Consider the following 15489-nt stretch of genomic DNA (forward strand, 5'->3'; position numbering starts at 1 on the left):
TATGTCATTTCTTCTAAAATCACCCGACTGCAGGATAGATGAGAAAAAAAACCGGCAGAATGCGTGAAATGAATCAACTTTTGCTCAGCTCCAAATTAGATGAGCAAATATTACGAACTCAGACCGGCTGGAACGCGAGCGGGAGTAAAACCTTAACGATGTCTTCTTCTATATCAACCGGTGCAACTTTACAAGGCTCATCGTGTAAACTTTTACGGGGACGGGAAGGGAAGAACGAGTTCCGTGCTCAGTTCAGAGACTCCTTTGGTATTACACCTCAGAAGTTCCAGCTGTTGCAGCCAGTCTGGTCTGGTGCTCGGAGTGGTTTCGGTTTGTGTGAGATACACTCGGGTCGAGGGGAAACCCAACAGTGTCGGGTTCCCTTGCATGCGTTTCGTAACTTAGTATTGGAGGGCCCCTCGTCGCACACAAAAGAACATTAACAAAACTAGCTCGTTATGAATATGCTCTGGTTCTCAAAAAGATCCTACTCGACGCCAAAGCTCGGTGGATTCCTTTGTATTGGGAGTAGAAAAGGTTTTCCACACTCAACTTCAATTCCACCTCGGAAGACCAATTACAGAGGATAGAAACTTTTTAATTGTGCATTAAGAAACTGCAGTACGGAACCACCAGACTAGACAGTATAGAAATTTGTGGACATTCTGCTTTTTTTTTGCTGCGCTCATGACAGCGATACTAACTTCTGCCAACACACCTTCATGACATTGTGCCGTTGGACTGCCCTCAGCTGTTTGACTTTGTCCTTTTCGTGACCCGACGGAGGCTTTGCTAAACTTTGCTTTGCGAACTCAAAGCCGGGCGGATTTACTGTATTCATAGTCCAATCAGCCACCGAAATAAGCTTGTCCACTCATTTTCTCAAATTGAGATTGTAACGTTCACCTCGGTACAACGTTTTTCTTCCCATCTTCAGTGCGCCATAATGACCTTTACCGTGTTGGATTATATAATCATTTCTATCCGCTCTCTTGATGACATCAGGGCCCGGAGCTGCTCCCGACGCGACAACGATGTCATGCGTTGCGTTCCCGGCATTCGGGTTCCAGGCGGCCACCAGAGGGGACATTGGGAGGAAAGGGAAGGGTTGATGCAATTTGTGCCACTGAGCATTATTACTCATCACATTTTCTGCTGGACAGGCAGTCGGACAGACGGCACTTTCCGTCGCCCGGAGAACGACATGGAGTTATGCTGACGGAAGAATCCCAGTAAAAACATACCCTGGAGTAACTTCCATAACCTGCTCCGCTGTGAGTTGATGGTTTTGATGTCTACTCGCCGCCCGGAGGAGGATGGGCAGTATGGACTTGGACTCCGAACAAATCGCTGGTAATCCCAGAAAGGAATGTGATTTATTTCAAACTCACAGAACTCATACGCATATGGCAGAATGGTATGTGCTTTTGCTCCATGGTCGACGTTTGTGAATGTGGATTTATAGGCACGAAATAACAGGACGGAGGAATTGTTGCTCGAATGGGTAGACCGGCTTCTCGTTTTTGCATGGAGCTCCCATATGGACACCATTGCAACATATATCGGGATACATACCGAGAAAAGAAGGTGATGATAATGCGAGCGTTGATGTGCTGACGGTTGTCTCTGGGCGGTACGATTCAGATCGATTTACGTTCGACGGGAAGAGGTGTAATCCTGTGGGATTTCCTGGTGCAAAATATTATCCAATTTTGACAGCTCTTATACGGTCTCAGTTTGAACGAAATTCAGCAACTGCTAATGGCAATCTCTTCTGTTTCCAATTTTCAGAATTGACTTTGAAGATCCGGCAACCACAAAGCCACCAAGCTTGGCCAAGTCTGCCGTCCTGCAGGCTTTGGAGGAGGAAGAGCGCCATCAGGGCCGAAACAAGGGTAAGCTCTCAACCCTTTCAGAAACGATAATCTAGATAATCTTTCCACACTGTAGAGTAAAAAATCATCTGATAAATGACATAGTTTAGATTGTAGGTTAAACAGAACTAAAATATTTTGTTTCAACTTTCGAATTCCTTAATTTTTATTTTTTTAAAATGTGTACCACTCTACGCACTAATCTATATGTTTCAGTCTATGTTTTAAGTCTACTTGTTTATAAATTAAACCCGAAAAAGAACACGTTTTCAATTACTATTTTTACATTGACTATTTCTCCTAGCAAAATGCCAATGAAATTTTTCATATCTTCGCTTATTTTACGTTGGTATTTTTCCGCCACGTTTAGTGCCAATCACCGATACCAGGAAGGCGACTCCACCACCTGATTTCTACCTATCAGGTTCAACAACTCATGAGCCGGACAACGGCTTTACTTCCCTTCCGAAGGAAGACGTAACTAGAAATTGTTCGCCTCAGAAAATTCCAACGACGCCAGCTGGTATTAAACCCAGGCCAGTCGGGTTGTAAGGCTGTCACGCCAACCACACAGCCACTAGCGCTGTCGATGAAAAATGTTAAATGTTTTTTAGTTTCTCAAAAGCACATTTATTAGAGTGCAAATTGAGTTCACATCAACAAATATTAATATCTATCAAATGCTGGAGTGCTTCTCGGTATCGTCATTCTTGAGGTGTAACGCTATTCGCGTATGCGCTCCTTCGTCCCAGGTCCATCACATTACCAGGTTCAATGTCAAGGTATGGGTCCCTCGGCAGTGATAAGAGATAAACCAAACAACAACAAAAACAATGTTTGAATAGTTATGCTCTAGAAAAGAAAAAAAAACAGATTTGAATTGATATATAAAGGTATACGTATACGTATAAGGTATACGGTAAATGAAAAGGAGATATTATTTGGAATAATTACTAAATTGATTAATTCGAAATTGTAGGCAATTGTAAATTGTAAATTGGAGTATTTAGGAGAAAAAGATTTGTTGTCTAAATTCAAAGGAAGTCACTAAACGTGAGTGAAATCTATTGAGGATTCAAAAATATATTCATTTTACATAGAAATTAAAAATTACTTCTTCGAGAATAAAGGAGTTTATTAATAATTTGGAAATCCCGGGCTCCTAAATAAAAAAATCCAACATGAGGAATTTAAAATATCTTAAGCTACTCAATAAACATCTAAAATATTTTTTATCAACTTTTATAAACCAGATCTCTTGAAAAATGATTAAATTTGGAAAGAGATTGTTGTGGAGTTTCGTCGGAAAACCTGGAGACCACTATTTTTATTTGTTCTTCCAAATTTGATAATTTCTAATCGCTGATATATTGATTACGCATTGCTTATTATATTAATATTTGCAATTGATAGACATATCAAATCAGTTGTAGTACCAATTCGTAGTCCATCACTATTCTACTTGAAAGTTATCCTTCTCTACGTTGCGTTAATTTTATTGCTTATTACTCCGTTCAGAATGTTATGGAACAGATGCAGTTTTACCTTTTACTCCCGAGGTTCATAACAAGTTATGGACGATTCGACAATTTCAAACAAAGATTATGGAGACCGAAGCATACAACTCTCTTTTTGATCTTAAAGCTTCAATCAATATCAGAGAGCTTGGGTTGAAATCAATATACTTCACAGTATATATTGAAACAAATTATGAATTGAATTTCAAGACATAAGTGAAAATAGAACATCATCCGTCGATAGGGGTGAAAATGGGCCATGGATGTGTGATTTGTCAAAAACGGAGAAAGTTACTATTAGTAATATCTTGACAAACATTGCGAATATTTTTAAAAGCTGTTAAGCGTTTAGTAGAATACATGTTTTCACGACTTTCAATGCATAATACTTAACTGTAGTTTGTACTATTGTTTAATAATTCATCAAAATTTGATGTGTCAATATATGTGTAAATACATCAAACTTTGATAAATTATTAAACAATAACTATTTGTACTACAGTTAAGTTTCATGCATTGGAAGTCGTGAAAATGCGTCTTCTACTAAATTGTTCACAGCTTTCAAAAATACTTGCAATATTTTTCAAGATATTACTAATAGTAACTTTCTCCCTTGTTGGAGATCTTACGTTTGAACATAAGAAAAATTGTGAACCATATTTGAATTGTACAACTCAGAATTGTGAGCCAAACAATTTATAGCTAGCTTGAAATTAGTATGCTAATTCGTATCAACCGCATTTCCGTTTTCTATCTTTCTCCCACCCGATCGTTGCGCGGGAAACCGACAACGATCGAGGTCGATTACACGTTAGGATAGAATTGTTCAGTTCTGATCGATACGCGATCGAATAAAGTTATATTTACGAAAGTGAGGTTTTATTAAAACATAATTGTGTTTTATCTTTTTTACCGAATATACCCACTTTTGCAACCAATTTTCTACATCTACCGTGTTATGGAAGATACTTTCAGTCGTAACCTATTTCCATGATTTTCGCTGAATAGATCCATTCAAGCAAAATAATTTCACTTTAAGCCCTAAATCGGTCCCTGAATCGGACACTGAATTTTACGTCTGGTTCGCGCCGGTCTCAGCGGACCTAAATTGGGTTTTCCGTTTGGATAGTGTCAGCACTGAGAACGACGGTAATAAAATTAGAAAATGATTTTTAGAAAAGTCTCCGCAAGGGATGAACAGAATCTTAAATATTGGCCTCCTTCCAAGGTCGAAGCTAAACGTGCTAAAGACGGTGCACACTATGGGAAAAAAACAAAAAGAGTTTAAAATGATTTGATAAATAATAAGCAATTCTTTTTTTTCCAAATCATTCATTTGTTAGGCTCAATCGTATGAGCTATGAGGAGCCACTAATTCAAAGTTTGTTTATACAAAATTTTAACTTAATGCTAAGTTTAATAGAATTCGACCAAATACTCGCAGTTTACTCGAGGTTAAAAGGGCAACCATTTTTGTGGGATAGGACAGCTTAGGGATGAGGATAAGATGAACCGTTGTCTCAACCGAGGGTTGCCACACGCACTGCAGCACTGTGCATAATGACCAGGGATAGCATCTGGTGTTCGACTGGTTGTCGGGGGTGGACGACGGTGAGATGAGGAGACACGACAAACACACTAATAACGAAAAAGAAAAACCCGAAAGCATTAAATTCTTATGCTAGACCGTTTCAGAAACATATAATTCAACTGCATATAGCAGATGTCGCGAGTTCCCAGCAATAAGAAATTCTATAATTTAAATAGTGTTGAATATAAAAGTGCACACAAAACTATCAACATTCGCTTTTAATAAAGTTCCGAAAATATTATTGAGAAATGTTATCCCGAGTCTCGTGACGTAGTTGATTTCTGTAGAGATGTTATTTTTATACAACTCATTTCTTGTTCTTCTTCTTTCCCTTTGTTCACGGATACTTTAAACATCAAGATTCATTCATCCCCTCTACATCTCCTGATTTAGAATCGACCACTCATTTTTTTCCAATTAGATTGAGACTCCAACACTTATATGAGACACACACAACACGCGGAACGCGACAGGACACAACACTTATGGTTCTTACAAACATAAAAAGGATGATAAATTTACCTTTTTAGACTAAAAAGTGTTGTGTCCTGTCGCGTCCCGCGTGTTGTGTGTGTACAGCAGTTCTTACGTTAGCACAGTGTCTAAAAATGAGTATATGAGATAGTCCCGGAAAAATTGTAGTTCAACAAGCGGTATGTTCCAGATTATCACCTTGTTTGTAATTATGTAATTATTTTTCAGACATATTTTTAGATCAGCAAATCTGTAGATATTCAAATAGAATAATTACTTGTATTTGAAAAAGTTCTGCTACTTCCCCGTTATTTAGTGTTGGACTGACAGAACATGAACCGTTGCATACTTTTTCCAAAATACAATCTGCTTTTCATTTTTTGGATCCTTCTTTTAGGATATGCCATGAAACCTTCATTTCCCGACTGGTTCTTTTTGGATTTTTCTCAGACTTTTTTCTTTCGGGTTGAGAAATGCTTTCGTATTCGACCACTTTTTTCTTATCAAAAATTAGTTTATTTTCAATGTCAAATGCCATCGTCCAGTTTCGCTGATGACTTGAGCACCAACACATATTTCTATGAATTTGCTACTCGCTGGTGTGATGATTAATTTCCTATCGAAAGTACTCCCACAATGGAAAAGGCACTCAACAGCTTATACTGGCCATTACTGAAATGTTGTAATCATCTTGTAATCTTCTTCGATCAACTATTTCATTCGCAGTAATATCTTCTTTTTTCCTTCAAGTGATATTTTGACTTGAGGTAGTATTCAAGAGTATATCCTAGAAATGACTTTTCAAAAATCCTTTAAAAAATTAATAATGAAATAATGGAAAGAAAAATATTGTTTGTTATATTTTTTCGAACCTCGAAAAAAAGTCCGAAATTCGTGCTTCTACACTAGAGTACCCCCTTAAAACACTTAACCTCAAAACTCCGTGCCGAAACCGAGCGATACAATTTTCCATTGCGGATTTTTGGGTCCAGCTTCGAGCAGTTGCGATAACGTCACCTTTGAGGTTTATTCGATATGCAATTAATGCTAATTGATAAATAAAAACTTTTTAGTCGCTTCAGAAAGTATACATAAAAACACTTATTATTCTACAATGAAATATCTTGCAAGGGTAGTGTAACATTCACCCAAATACCTTTCACTTGAAACACGATTACCCGAATGTAACAGGTACCTGAACGCTCACACCAGTGTTGCCACGCGTACAGATTTTTTCGTTATATTTCCGTCAAAAAGATTGATTGGTACAGATTTTTTCCGCTTGTGAAATTTCTTATATTTGAACGATGCAACATTGAGGTACAATACGACTTTCACGTCGCAGTATCGCATCATCAAACACACGAATGACTTGCAAATGTAAATGTAGTGTTTGTAGTAAATAAATGAGTATTTTTTTCATGCTAATAAAATAGATTTTTCTCTATAACTAAAAAATATTTTCGATGGTACAGATTTTTGGAAGAAAAAGTACAGATGAGAAAGATTTTTAACCCCTCTGATACAGATATAAATGTGGCAACATTGGTTCACACGAATGTAGCAAAAGTGAAAGAAAACATTCGGAATATCCGGTAAACTTAATTCAATACAACATGAGAGAGCGACAAAACAACGAAATAAAACGGAAAGTTGTATGACGAAAATTAAAAATACGCGAAAGCCTTCGCTGATTCATTTATAGAAATCAGTGAAGGTGCTATTAACATGCCTCCTTCTTTTCGTTCCGTATAGCTCTTTGAAGCCATGAGACCATCTATACATTAAAACGGGCGTTGGAACGTTTTTCCGAAAATGTACAGTGTCGGACAAAACATGAGGACAATTGCTCAAGCAAAAAAGGAAGAGACACAACTTTGAGAAAATACAATCCAATCCAGTGCTTCAATCCATTTATAATAATTTATTTGCATTGTTCGAAGAAATTTATAACATCTGTAGTTAAAACAATAGTCGTTCATTAAAAAATGCGTTTAAATCATACTTAACAACTAAAATGACGCGACAGAAATTAAGACTGGTTTAAAAATTCATGGTAAAACAAAATTAAACAAGAAAATTCATACCGTGAAAAGCTTTTTGGGGGTATTACTTGGTCGTGTAACCTTTGTTACGCACCACTTCACGCACCCGGCATGGATTCCACCAGCTTCTGCTACGTGGTGACCGGAATGGCGCACCAACAAGCTTGGATCCTATCCCCCAGTTGCTGGCAGCATAACATTCTTTAAGATTTGGACGTAGAGGTACTGATCACCGGTACTGAACTTATCCACCTATTACAGGAGTCCAACCCCGTATCATGAGAAGCACTCCCACACCATAATGTTCCCTTCTCCAGACTTCATGGTATACTGTGACATGTAAGCACAGCCTACTGGGCGATAGACCGAAGATTTTCCGTCCGAGCCGATGAGGTTTACCTTCGTCTAATCCGACCACAGTATATTTCGCCCTTGTGCTCCCGTGGCCGAGTGGTTAGCGTCAAACCTAACATGCCGGGGGTTCGGGTTCGATTCCCGTTCTGGTCGGGGAAATTTTTCTTCAAAGAAATTTCCTCTGACTTGCACTGTGGTCACGCGTATTCTAGAGCTTGCCACTCAGAATGCATTCAAGGCGTGTTATTTGGCATAGAAATCTCAACTAAGTACTAATGAAAATGACGCAAGTAATACTACGTTGAGACGGCGGAGTTCCTCTAGGAACGTTAGTGTCATATAAGAAGAAGAAGAAGATATTTCGCCCTTGTTTTTCCTTCTTCGGACCGATCAAATCGAAGTGGTCTTTCACGAACTTCAGATGCTTCGGCGTCAGCATAGGGATCTTCCAGGCACTTTTACCGTCCAGCCCCTGCACCACCAGCCGCCGCTGAACTGTCTGGGGGCTCACGGACAAGTTCAGTTCGTCCCGGATCTTTTTCGAGGCCTTGAACGGATCTTTCTTGGAGACTCGCTTTATGGCAGAGTTTTCCTCCGCGGTCGTTTTCCTTGAGCATCCAGTCGTTTCGGATTTTTTGCGGTCGTGAAGGGCATTAAACATGAAAGTTTTGGATCATCTCAAGTACTCTGCGATTTCGTGTTGGTTGCTGCCTGTCTTGGACATTTTGCGGATGATCATCCGCTGTGTATCCGAGCAATCAAGCGCGCGACCCATTTTTCATTGACTGGAACTATAATTCGACAATTAAAACCTTACATACTTCTTGTTAACATGATAAATACTTACCAGGATCCGAAAAACACAAAATACCACCGGGAAACAAAAATCGGTCTTAACAACAATCGAAACAGCCGAAACGAGGAACTGGTCCTAAATTTTGTTACGTCATTTTAGTTATTAAGTGTGCTTAAAATTTTTAATGAAGGACTGTTTCAACTACAAATTATTATAAATGTTATAAATTTCTTCGAACAATGCAAATAAATTATTGTAAATGGATTGAAGCACTGGATTGAATTATTGTATTTTTCTCAAAGTTGTGTCCCTTTCTTTTTTTTTTTTGCTTGAGCAGTAATCTTAATATATGGTCCGACACCAGAGCATCTTTACACGAAAATCTAAGGAATAAAAGAGAAGAAAATTGGCAAAAAACAAAATGCAACATTATCCATTTGTTTTCCTTTTCAAACATGAATTGTTTTTTGTTTTTGGTTTTATTCCGTTCGGTCTTAACATTCAAGTTGGATTCACCAAATGGAAACATCAAAAATCAATAATTTCAGAAAAGTATTTCTTCTTTGAGGAATGGGAATCTCTTTCACGTGGTGTTCAAATGGTGTTCAGTCTATTGTCTGAACTATAATCAAAAATTGATAATCTATTCAATATATCTTTCTTTTGCATTTGGGATTATTTATCCCACTCGAGACCTTTTTCGCTTGCACGATCCATCAACAGTTATAAATAATCAAACATATACAAACAATAAAATTTCACCTGTCTCACCTGTCTCTCGATATGTCAAAAACAACAAACTTTTTTCAAAATTTAGAGGATTCAAAAAAATACACACAAAAAATTTTTGCGCGGTATTCGACCATAACTGCAACCTAAACTATGTCATTTGTCAAGTGCAAACTGTTTATTTTTGTCACAGTGTTATTTGTAATTAATCAACGATGTCCCGATTTCAAGACCACATTAAATTTTCACGGATAAGTAGGCTGTGAATAACCTGCACTGTGGTGAAACTGACTTTGAGGGATAATCCTTAAATTCCATAGTTCTTTCAACACTGTACAAACATTCAATCATCACACAATAAGTCGTGCCACAACCACTTACCATTCAATTGATGGTTAATCAATTTAGCACAAGTACCCTCAGACGCATTCCAATTAAAACCACCTTCGATTACTCGGTCGCAGTGGCTTCCGATTTCAGCGCCTAACTATCATTAGGCCCCGTGCCTTAACAGGTTGCAATCAAACGCCAATCGAATGATGGGAGCGGCATAGTCAAGCGGCGCCTGAATACAGGAAAAAAAATCCACTCCCAACCACGAGCAGCTGACCGACGCCGTTCGGAATCCATCCGTAGAGCTCAAAGTGGTTTTCCCGTTTGATGTGGATCACTTTGAAGAGAGAGATCCCTTCGGTATCCAAGGCGAAGCATTAGCCAACAGAAATTGCACTCCAAACAACCACTTGAATAGAACTCATCATTGTCGGCTGCGGATTCCAAACAGACCATCCGCACTATTTCATTAATTGAAGTTAAGCATCCAACGGTTCGAATGATTGAAAATTTAGCAGCAGCCTCATATCGACAGATTTTACTGAACCGAACCGAACCAAGAGTCGTTGAATTTTTCGACAGATCAGAGGTAAGTGCCAAAAAATGCCACCGAATTTCTCGACCGTGAAAAGCTCCGAACCCACGAAAAACAAACCGGAAAATGTCACGAGAGAACCGTCTTCACTCTTCCGAATGGCCTAATTCAGATTTATATTCCATTTCATGTCATCTTAGCACGATTATCAGGTGATTAATTAGTCCTCGGTCGATAAATACAATTTACGACAGCGCACAATTAGTTTCGCCGAAAACCTCTCGACGTTTCAGGTTTAATGGTGTGTTTATGAAGCAAGATTAATATCTTTGTTTACGTCTTGGTCGTTTCGCTAGTAAAACCCAAAAAATTCCCTGTCGCGTGACGAATCGTTTACATCCATTCAACCGGCGACCTGATTGTGGTGGGCTTCTCTAAGCGACACGATGGTTTCTTTCACGCGGGTGAAAATTTGTAACAAATCAATTGTACAAACCGTACAAATCGTCGATTACTATTTTACAAATGAAACCCGCTTTTTGGCCTGGCTGGATTCGATCACGATTGTCTCACCTAGGTTTGGATCCCATATCCGCTGAATGCACGCAACGATGTCCCCAATTTACAGTCGGAAGCTGTCACCGGCGCCAACTACAACGACCAATCTTAATTTTCTCTATCTCCCCTCACTCTCCCGAATCCACTGCGGCAGTCATACCTCCCGAGGGGCGTTTCAAAGCGCACGTTATTCATCAAATCACCTGGGCGACCCCACGTGGAGAGCTGGGGCAGCAGAGCATGGTTTATGCACACCCAAACACACGCGCGCACTCGCACCAAACTCGGCAGCGGGAAGAGCAATTTCGACAAATTATTATTATTATTATCATTGTACGCCTTCGCAACACCCGCGCTCTTCTGATCACCTCCCACCCCCTCTCGAAAGCACGACTTTATGCGATGATTGGGAGCAGCGAACAATGGCGGAAGGTTCAAATTTGCGTCGCACAATTTCGGAACGAAATTTATCACACGCATTGCGATGGTCCAGAATGATAGCGGATCGCAAAAAAAAAAACCTGAACAGAAATTTAAGGTACATTTTTTGCGCCGCACTGATCTTTGTGAAGGAATGGGGACGGAATTGGGTGTGGGAAGCGCTGTCCTCTGGGGAATTCAAACAGCTCATTAAAATTGAGACAATTATCTCGATCATTTCGTGGAAGAACCTTTGCGCGTGTATTCTGGCTCGATTTCAATCCGAACTTGAAGCTCGATAACTCACAAAAATGATGCGCATGCGGAGGTTCTGCATCTTGGGGCAGAAGATATATCGTAATGCATCGAAAACTAAGCGCTTACGATGATAACTTTAACTAGTAAAACATATTGGCATATCATAGCATGAAAAATTACCATTCCTATAGAATAAGAAGGCATTCATGTGGTTATGAACCACAGAATTTCATAAAATCATGTTATATTTGTTTGAAATATGAAAATTTCTTCATTGTGTCGTGATGTCAAATCCGGACACTTTTGCTTTACATTTCGGACACATTGTTAGCAGCATTTTTTGAGAGAAGTTAGTTATTGACTTTTGTAGCGCTTATTATTTTATTGTTATTCTATTATAATCTCGAACATCGATAATAAACAAACGTTATGGAATTTATTTCATAATTATTATTTTATGAACACACTCTTGTACGACTCCTTCAATAAGAAATTTCATTGCTAACTTTTGATCCGTCCGAATTTGAAATCATCTTCTAAATGTACTTTTCATTCCGGACATGAGCGTCTGAAACACACTACTTGCCGGACACTACACTGAATTGATACAATAACAACTCGGCTGAAAAGTTTATGAGGTAACACAGTAAAACTATTCTTTTTTGAAAAATTCAATGTTATTATTCAACATAATTGCCTTCGAGGGCGATACAGCGATTATAGTGATCTTGCAACTTTTCGATACCATTTTTATAGTACTCTTTTGGTTTTTCCAAAATAGGCCTCAGTTTCGGTAATCACTTCATCATCGGTCTTAAATTTCTTGCCAGCGAGCATTCTCTTCAGGTCTGCGAACAGAAAATAGTCGCTGGGGGCCAGATCTTGAGAATACGGTGGATGCGAAAGCAATTCGAAGCTCAATTAATGCAATGTTGCCATCGTTTTCATTGATTTGTGATTTATCCATTTTTTTCACAATTACAAAAGTTGCTTCACTCTCAATGCTGTAACTCACGAACTGTAAAATTATGACACGTATCCATTGAAGATGGTGCTTTGTGATAGTCAAGTAGATTTTTGCAAGAGGCGCCATCTAGACGTCAACCTCATGAACTTTTAAACCGAACTGCTAGTAACTATAGGGGAACCCGGGGCAAAAGTGTCCATCTGATTATGTTGCCTATTTCCATCTTTCACAATTATTCAACTACAGAACTTTGTTTTATACAGATACTGCATATATCTCACATATTATCAGCCAGAACCTTCAATATTTTTTATTGGAAAACAGATAGATACTAACTGAGCTTCTTACAACTGCAATCCATATAAGAACGCACAGGTGCAAATTAACGAAATACCCTCAGTTTCTACATGTTTGCATGACTCCACCCATAAATACAAATAGAATAATCATTTTTCTTTAACTTACTGTATGAACTAATTTAAATCATACGCATTTATTTCAATAAAAAATAAATTTGTTTTCTCTCAACTTCCGGGGCAAAAGGAGCCATTATTACCGGAGTAAAAATGCCATAGTCATTACCTCGAATTCGATCTGTCGAACGCAAATAGTGTAATCGTGATTGTGTTGGTTGTGATCATGGTTTGTAAATATGAACGGATTTCGTTCCGAAACCAGTGGCAGCTGGAAACTATGGTTGTTGCCGTACATTCTGTAAATCATGGAGACGAGCTGCGGAGGAATATAGAATATATTGCCCAGAAGAACATTGGCCAAATATGTGCAGAAGTTAGGCCGTTTTAAAACTGTGTTTTCTAAACAACAGAAGGAGTAACTCGCGAGTCACATCCAACACATCATGCAAATAGTTATTTTATGGGCTGACAACACACGACATCCCGAACCTAGGGTATAAAATCGCAGAGCGAAATAATTTAGAATACTCTTTCGACAAAACATCCAAATTGGCCGGAGAAGATTGGCTTGCCGGTTTTCGTGAACGCCACCAGAACTTGAGTTTGCGTTTTTTGGGACCACCGTGAATTTCACAGTGCTTTTTTCATCAAAAATTATATTTTTAGATTGGCACTCTTGCCCCGTACTGGAAAAATACAAGCCAAAAACATCATTTATGTAAATGAAACAACAGCTCCATCACCACAATCTGCTTCAGAAAATCTTCTTTAATGTCATCAAGCTTCGAGTTAAGTTCAGCATTCGAGGCATCTATAAGCTGGTTTGCTTCGTCGAATCGTTCAGAGAGCATTTCAACTGCGTTTTCCAAGGTGCATCCAGTGCTACCTGCCGGGCAGGCATAAATCACTGAGCGACTGAGTATACTTATAATACTGTTTGTTATCAGCAGTCTATTCGCAGTTGTTGTGTGCTACAGTTATAGTTGCCAATTAGTCTGCTCCTGAATTTTCCAATGATAGTCACTCCAACATTTTCACAACATTTACAATAACACCAACTTTATTTGATTGAAAATACAATTATTCTATTACATTTATTTCACAATGATAAAACAAACTATGTCTACTGGTTAACAAGGACGAAACAGAATTGGACTACGTTCACTAAATTCATAATTTCTTCTGTCGTCTATTTTCAAATTAAACGAAACATACGGCGCTATATAAACAATAGGGCTAGTCCCATGAAGCATAACAGATCCCTAGTGTTTATGGCTCATAGCGATTCTGAACCCGTCAACTGACAACTCACTTATTCATGAGTCGTACACATGTACCAAAACAATTTTTTAGCTGAGATTGGTTGGACTTTTCGAATCAAACAACAGTATTTACAAAGATACAGCATGCAATAGCATATTTTAATACCGTATCCAGTTTATCTATTCCAAAAACAGAGAAATAAAAAACAACAGCTATTTGCAAAGAAGATTGGCAAATCTTACATTCCCAACACCATTCAAACCAAACAATATAAATAATCCACCCGACCATAATCGTAAAACACCCGAATATTTCCACAACGCACGCAACCGAAACATCCAGGTCAATTCATGCGCATTCACCAAAAATACACCCCAGGATCATCATCATCACCACCATGGTATTCGAATCCCAGCTGCAGACTATACTGATGAGCGAAGAGACCCACCGAAAAAAAACATCAAGATTGACAATGCGCTGATTTCGATTTCCATCCGAGACCAATCGACAGCCGTACGCAATTTGTAGCAGCAGCAGAGCCAATAAAATGCAGACAATCATAATATTTTGAAATTTATTCAATTCCATATCAATACTCTATTGAATTGAGCGTATGCATTTGCGACGCATGGATAGGCGACGCGTGCTCTCGTGACCGAGTGGTTAGCGTCCCACATTATAGTGCCGGGAGTTCGGGTTCAATTTCCGTTCTGGCCGGAGGATTTTTCGTCAAAGAAATTTCTTCCGACTTGCCCTGTGATCACGCGTATTCTAGAGCTTGCCACTCCAGAATAGATTCAAGGCGTATTATTCGGCATAGACGGCAAAATTCCACTGGGAACGTTAGTGCCATCCAAGAAGAAGCGTAGGTGACGACGCCGATCGACATCGATCAACCCACCAGGAGTAAACAAAAATGCGGGACAACCCCGACCCACAATGACAATCAACGGATTTTGACTGTGATTGGGAACCAAATTACAAAGTTCGGTGGAGAAGTATAATAGGAAATCTAGCGAAAAATTAATCTATTGAATCGTTACTTTTTTATTCGCCTCTGAATGCAATTAATGTAGTTGAAACGTGTTTATAATTACTGCGTTTCAAAACAGTGGACAATTGAGAGCCAAATTAAAAATATTCATTTGCGGTAAAGAATCGTGTCAAATTGCAATATATACCACAAATCGAGCGTACCGGTAAACTGTTATTAAATGAAAGGCTCATTAATAATGTATTAAATGGGGCAAATAAAACCAGAGAAAAAACCCAAACTATTTCGATGGCTTAAAGCTCAGGCAGGTGGAATAATCCACCCATGTCAAAAGTTATTACTTGCCAAAACCAAAATGCCACCAA

The 15489-nt window shown here is 38.8% G+C and overlaps 1 protein-coding gene across 5 annotated transcripts in view; it reads left to right on the forward strand.

The window, feature by feature from the left end:
- LOC129765445 (uncharacterized) overlaps positions 1-15489 on the forward strand; it is a 351357-nt gene that overhangs the window by 123029 nt on the left and 212839 nt on the right. For all 5 annotated transcript variants that reach the window (XM_055765774.1, XM_055765777.1, XM_055765775.1 and 2 more), the window contains one exon: positions 1792-1895. In XM_055765774.1, the coding sequence (XP_055621749.1) occupies positions 1792-1895 (104 nt within the window). The remainder of the gene's footprint in view (positions 1-1791; positions 1896-15489) is intronic.

The sequence above is a fragment of the Toxorhynchites rutilus genome, chromosome 2 (genome assembly GCF_029784135.1).
Source record: "Toxorhynchites rutilus septentrionalis strain SRP chromosome 2, ASM2978413v1, whole genome shotgun sequence".
Classification (NCBI taxonomy): domain Eukaryota; kingdom Metazoa; phylum Arthropoda; class Insecta; order Diptera; family Culicidae; genus Toxorhynchites; species Toxorhynchites rutilus.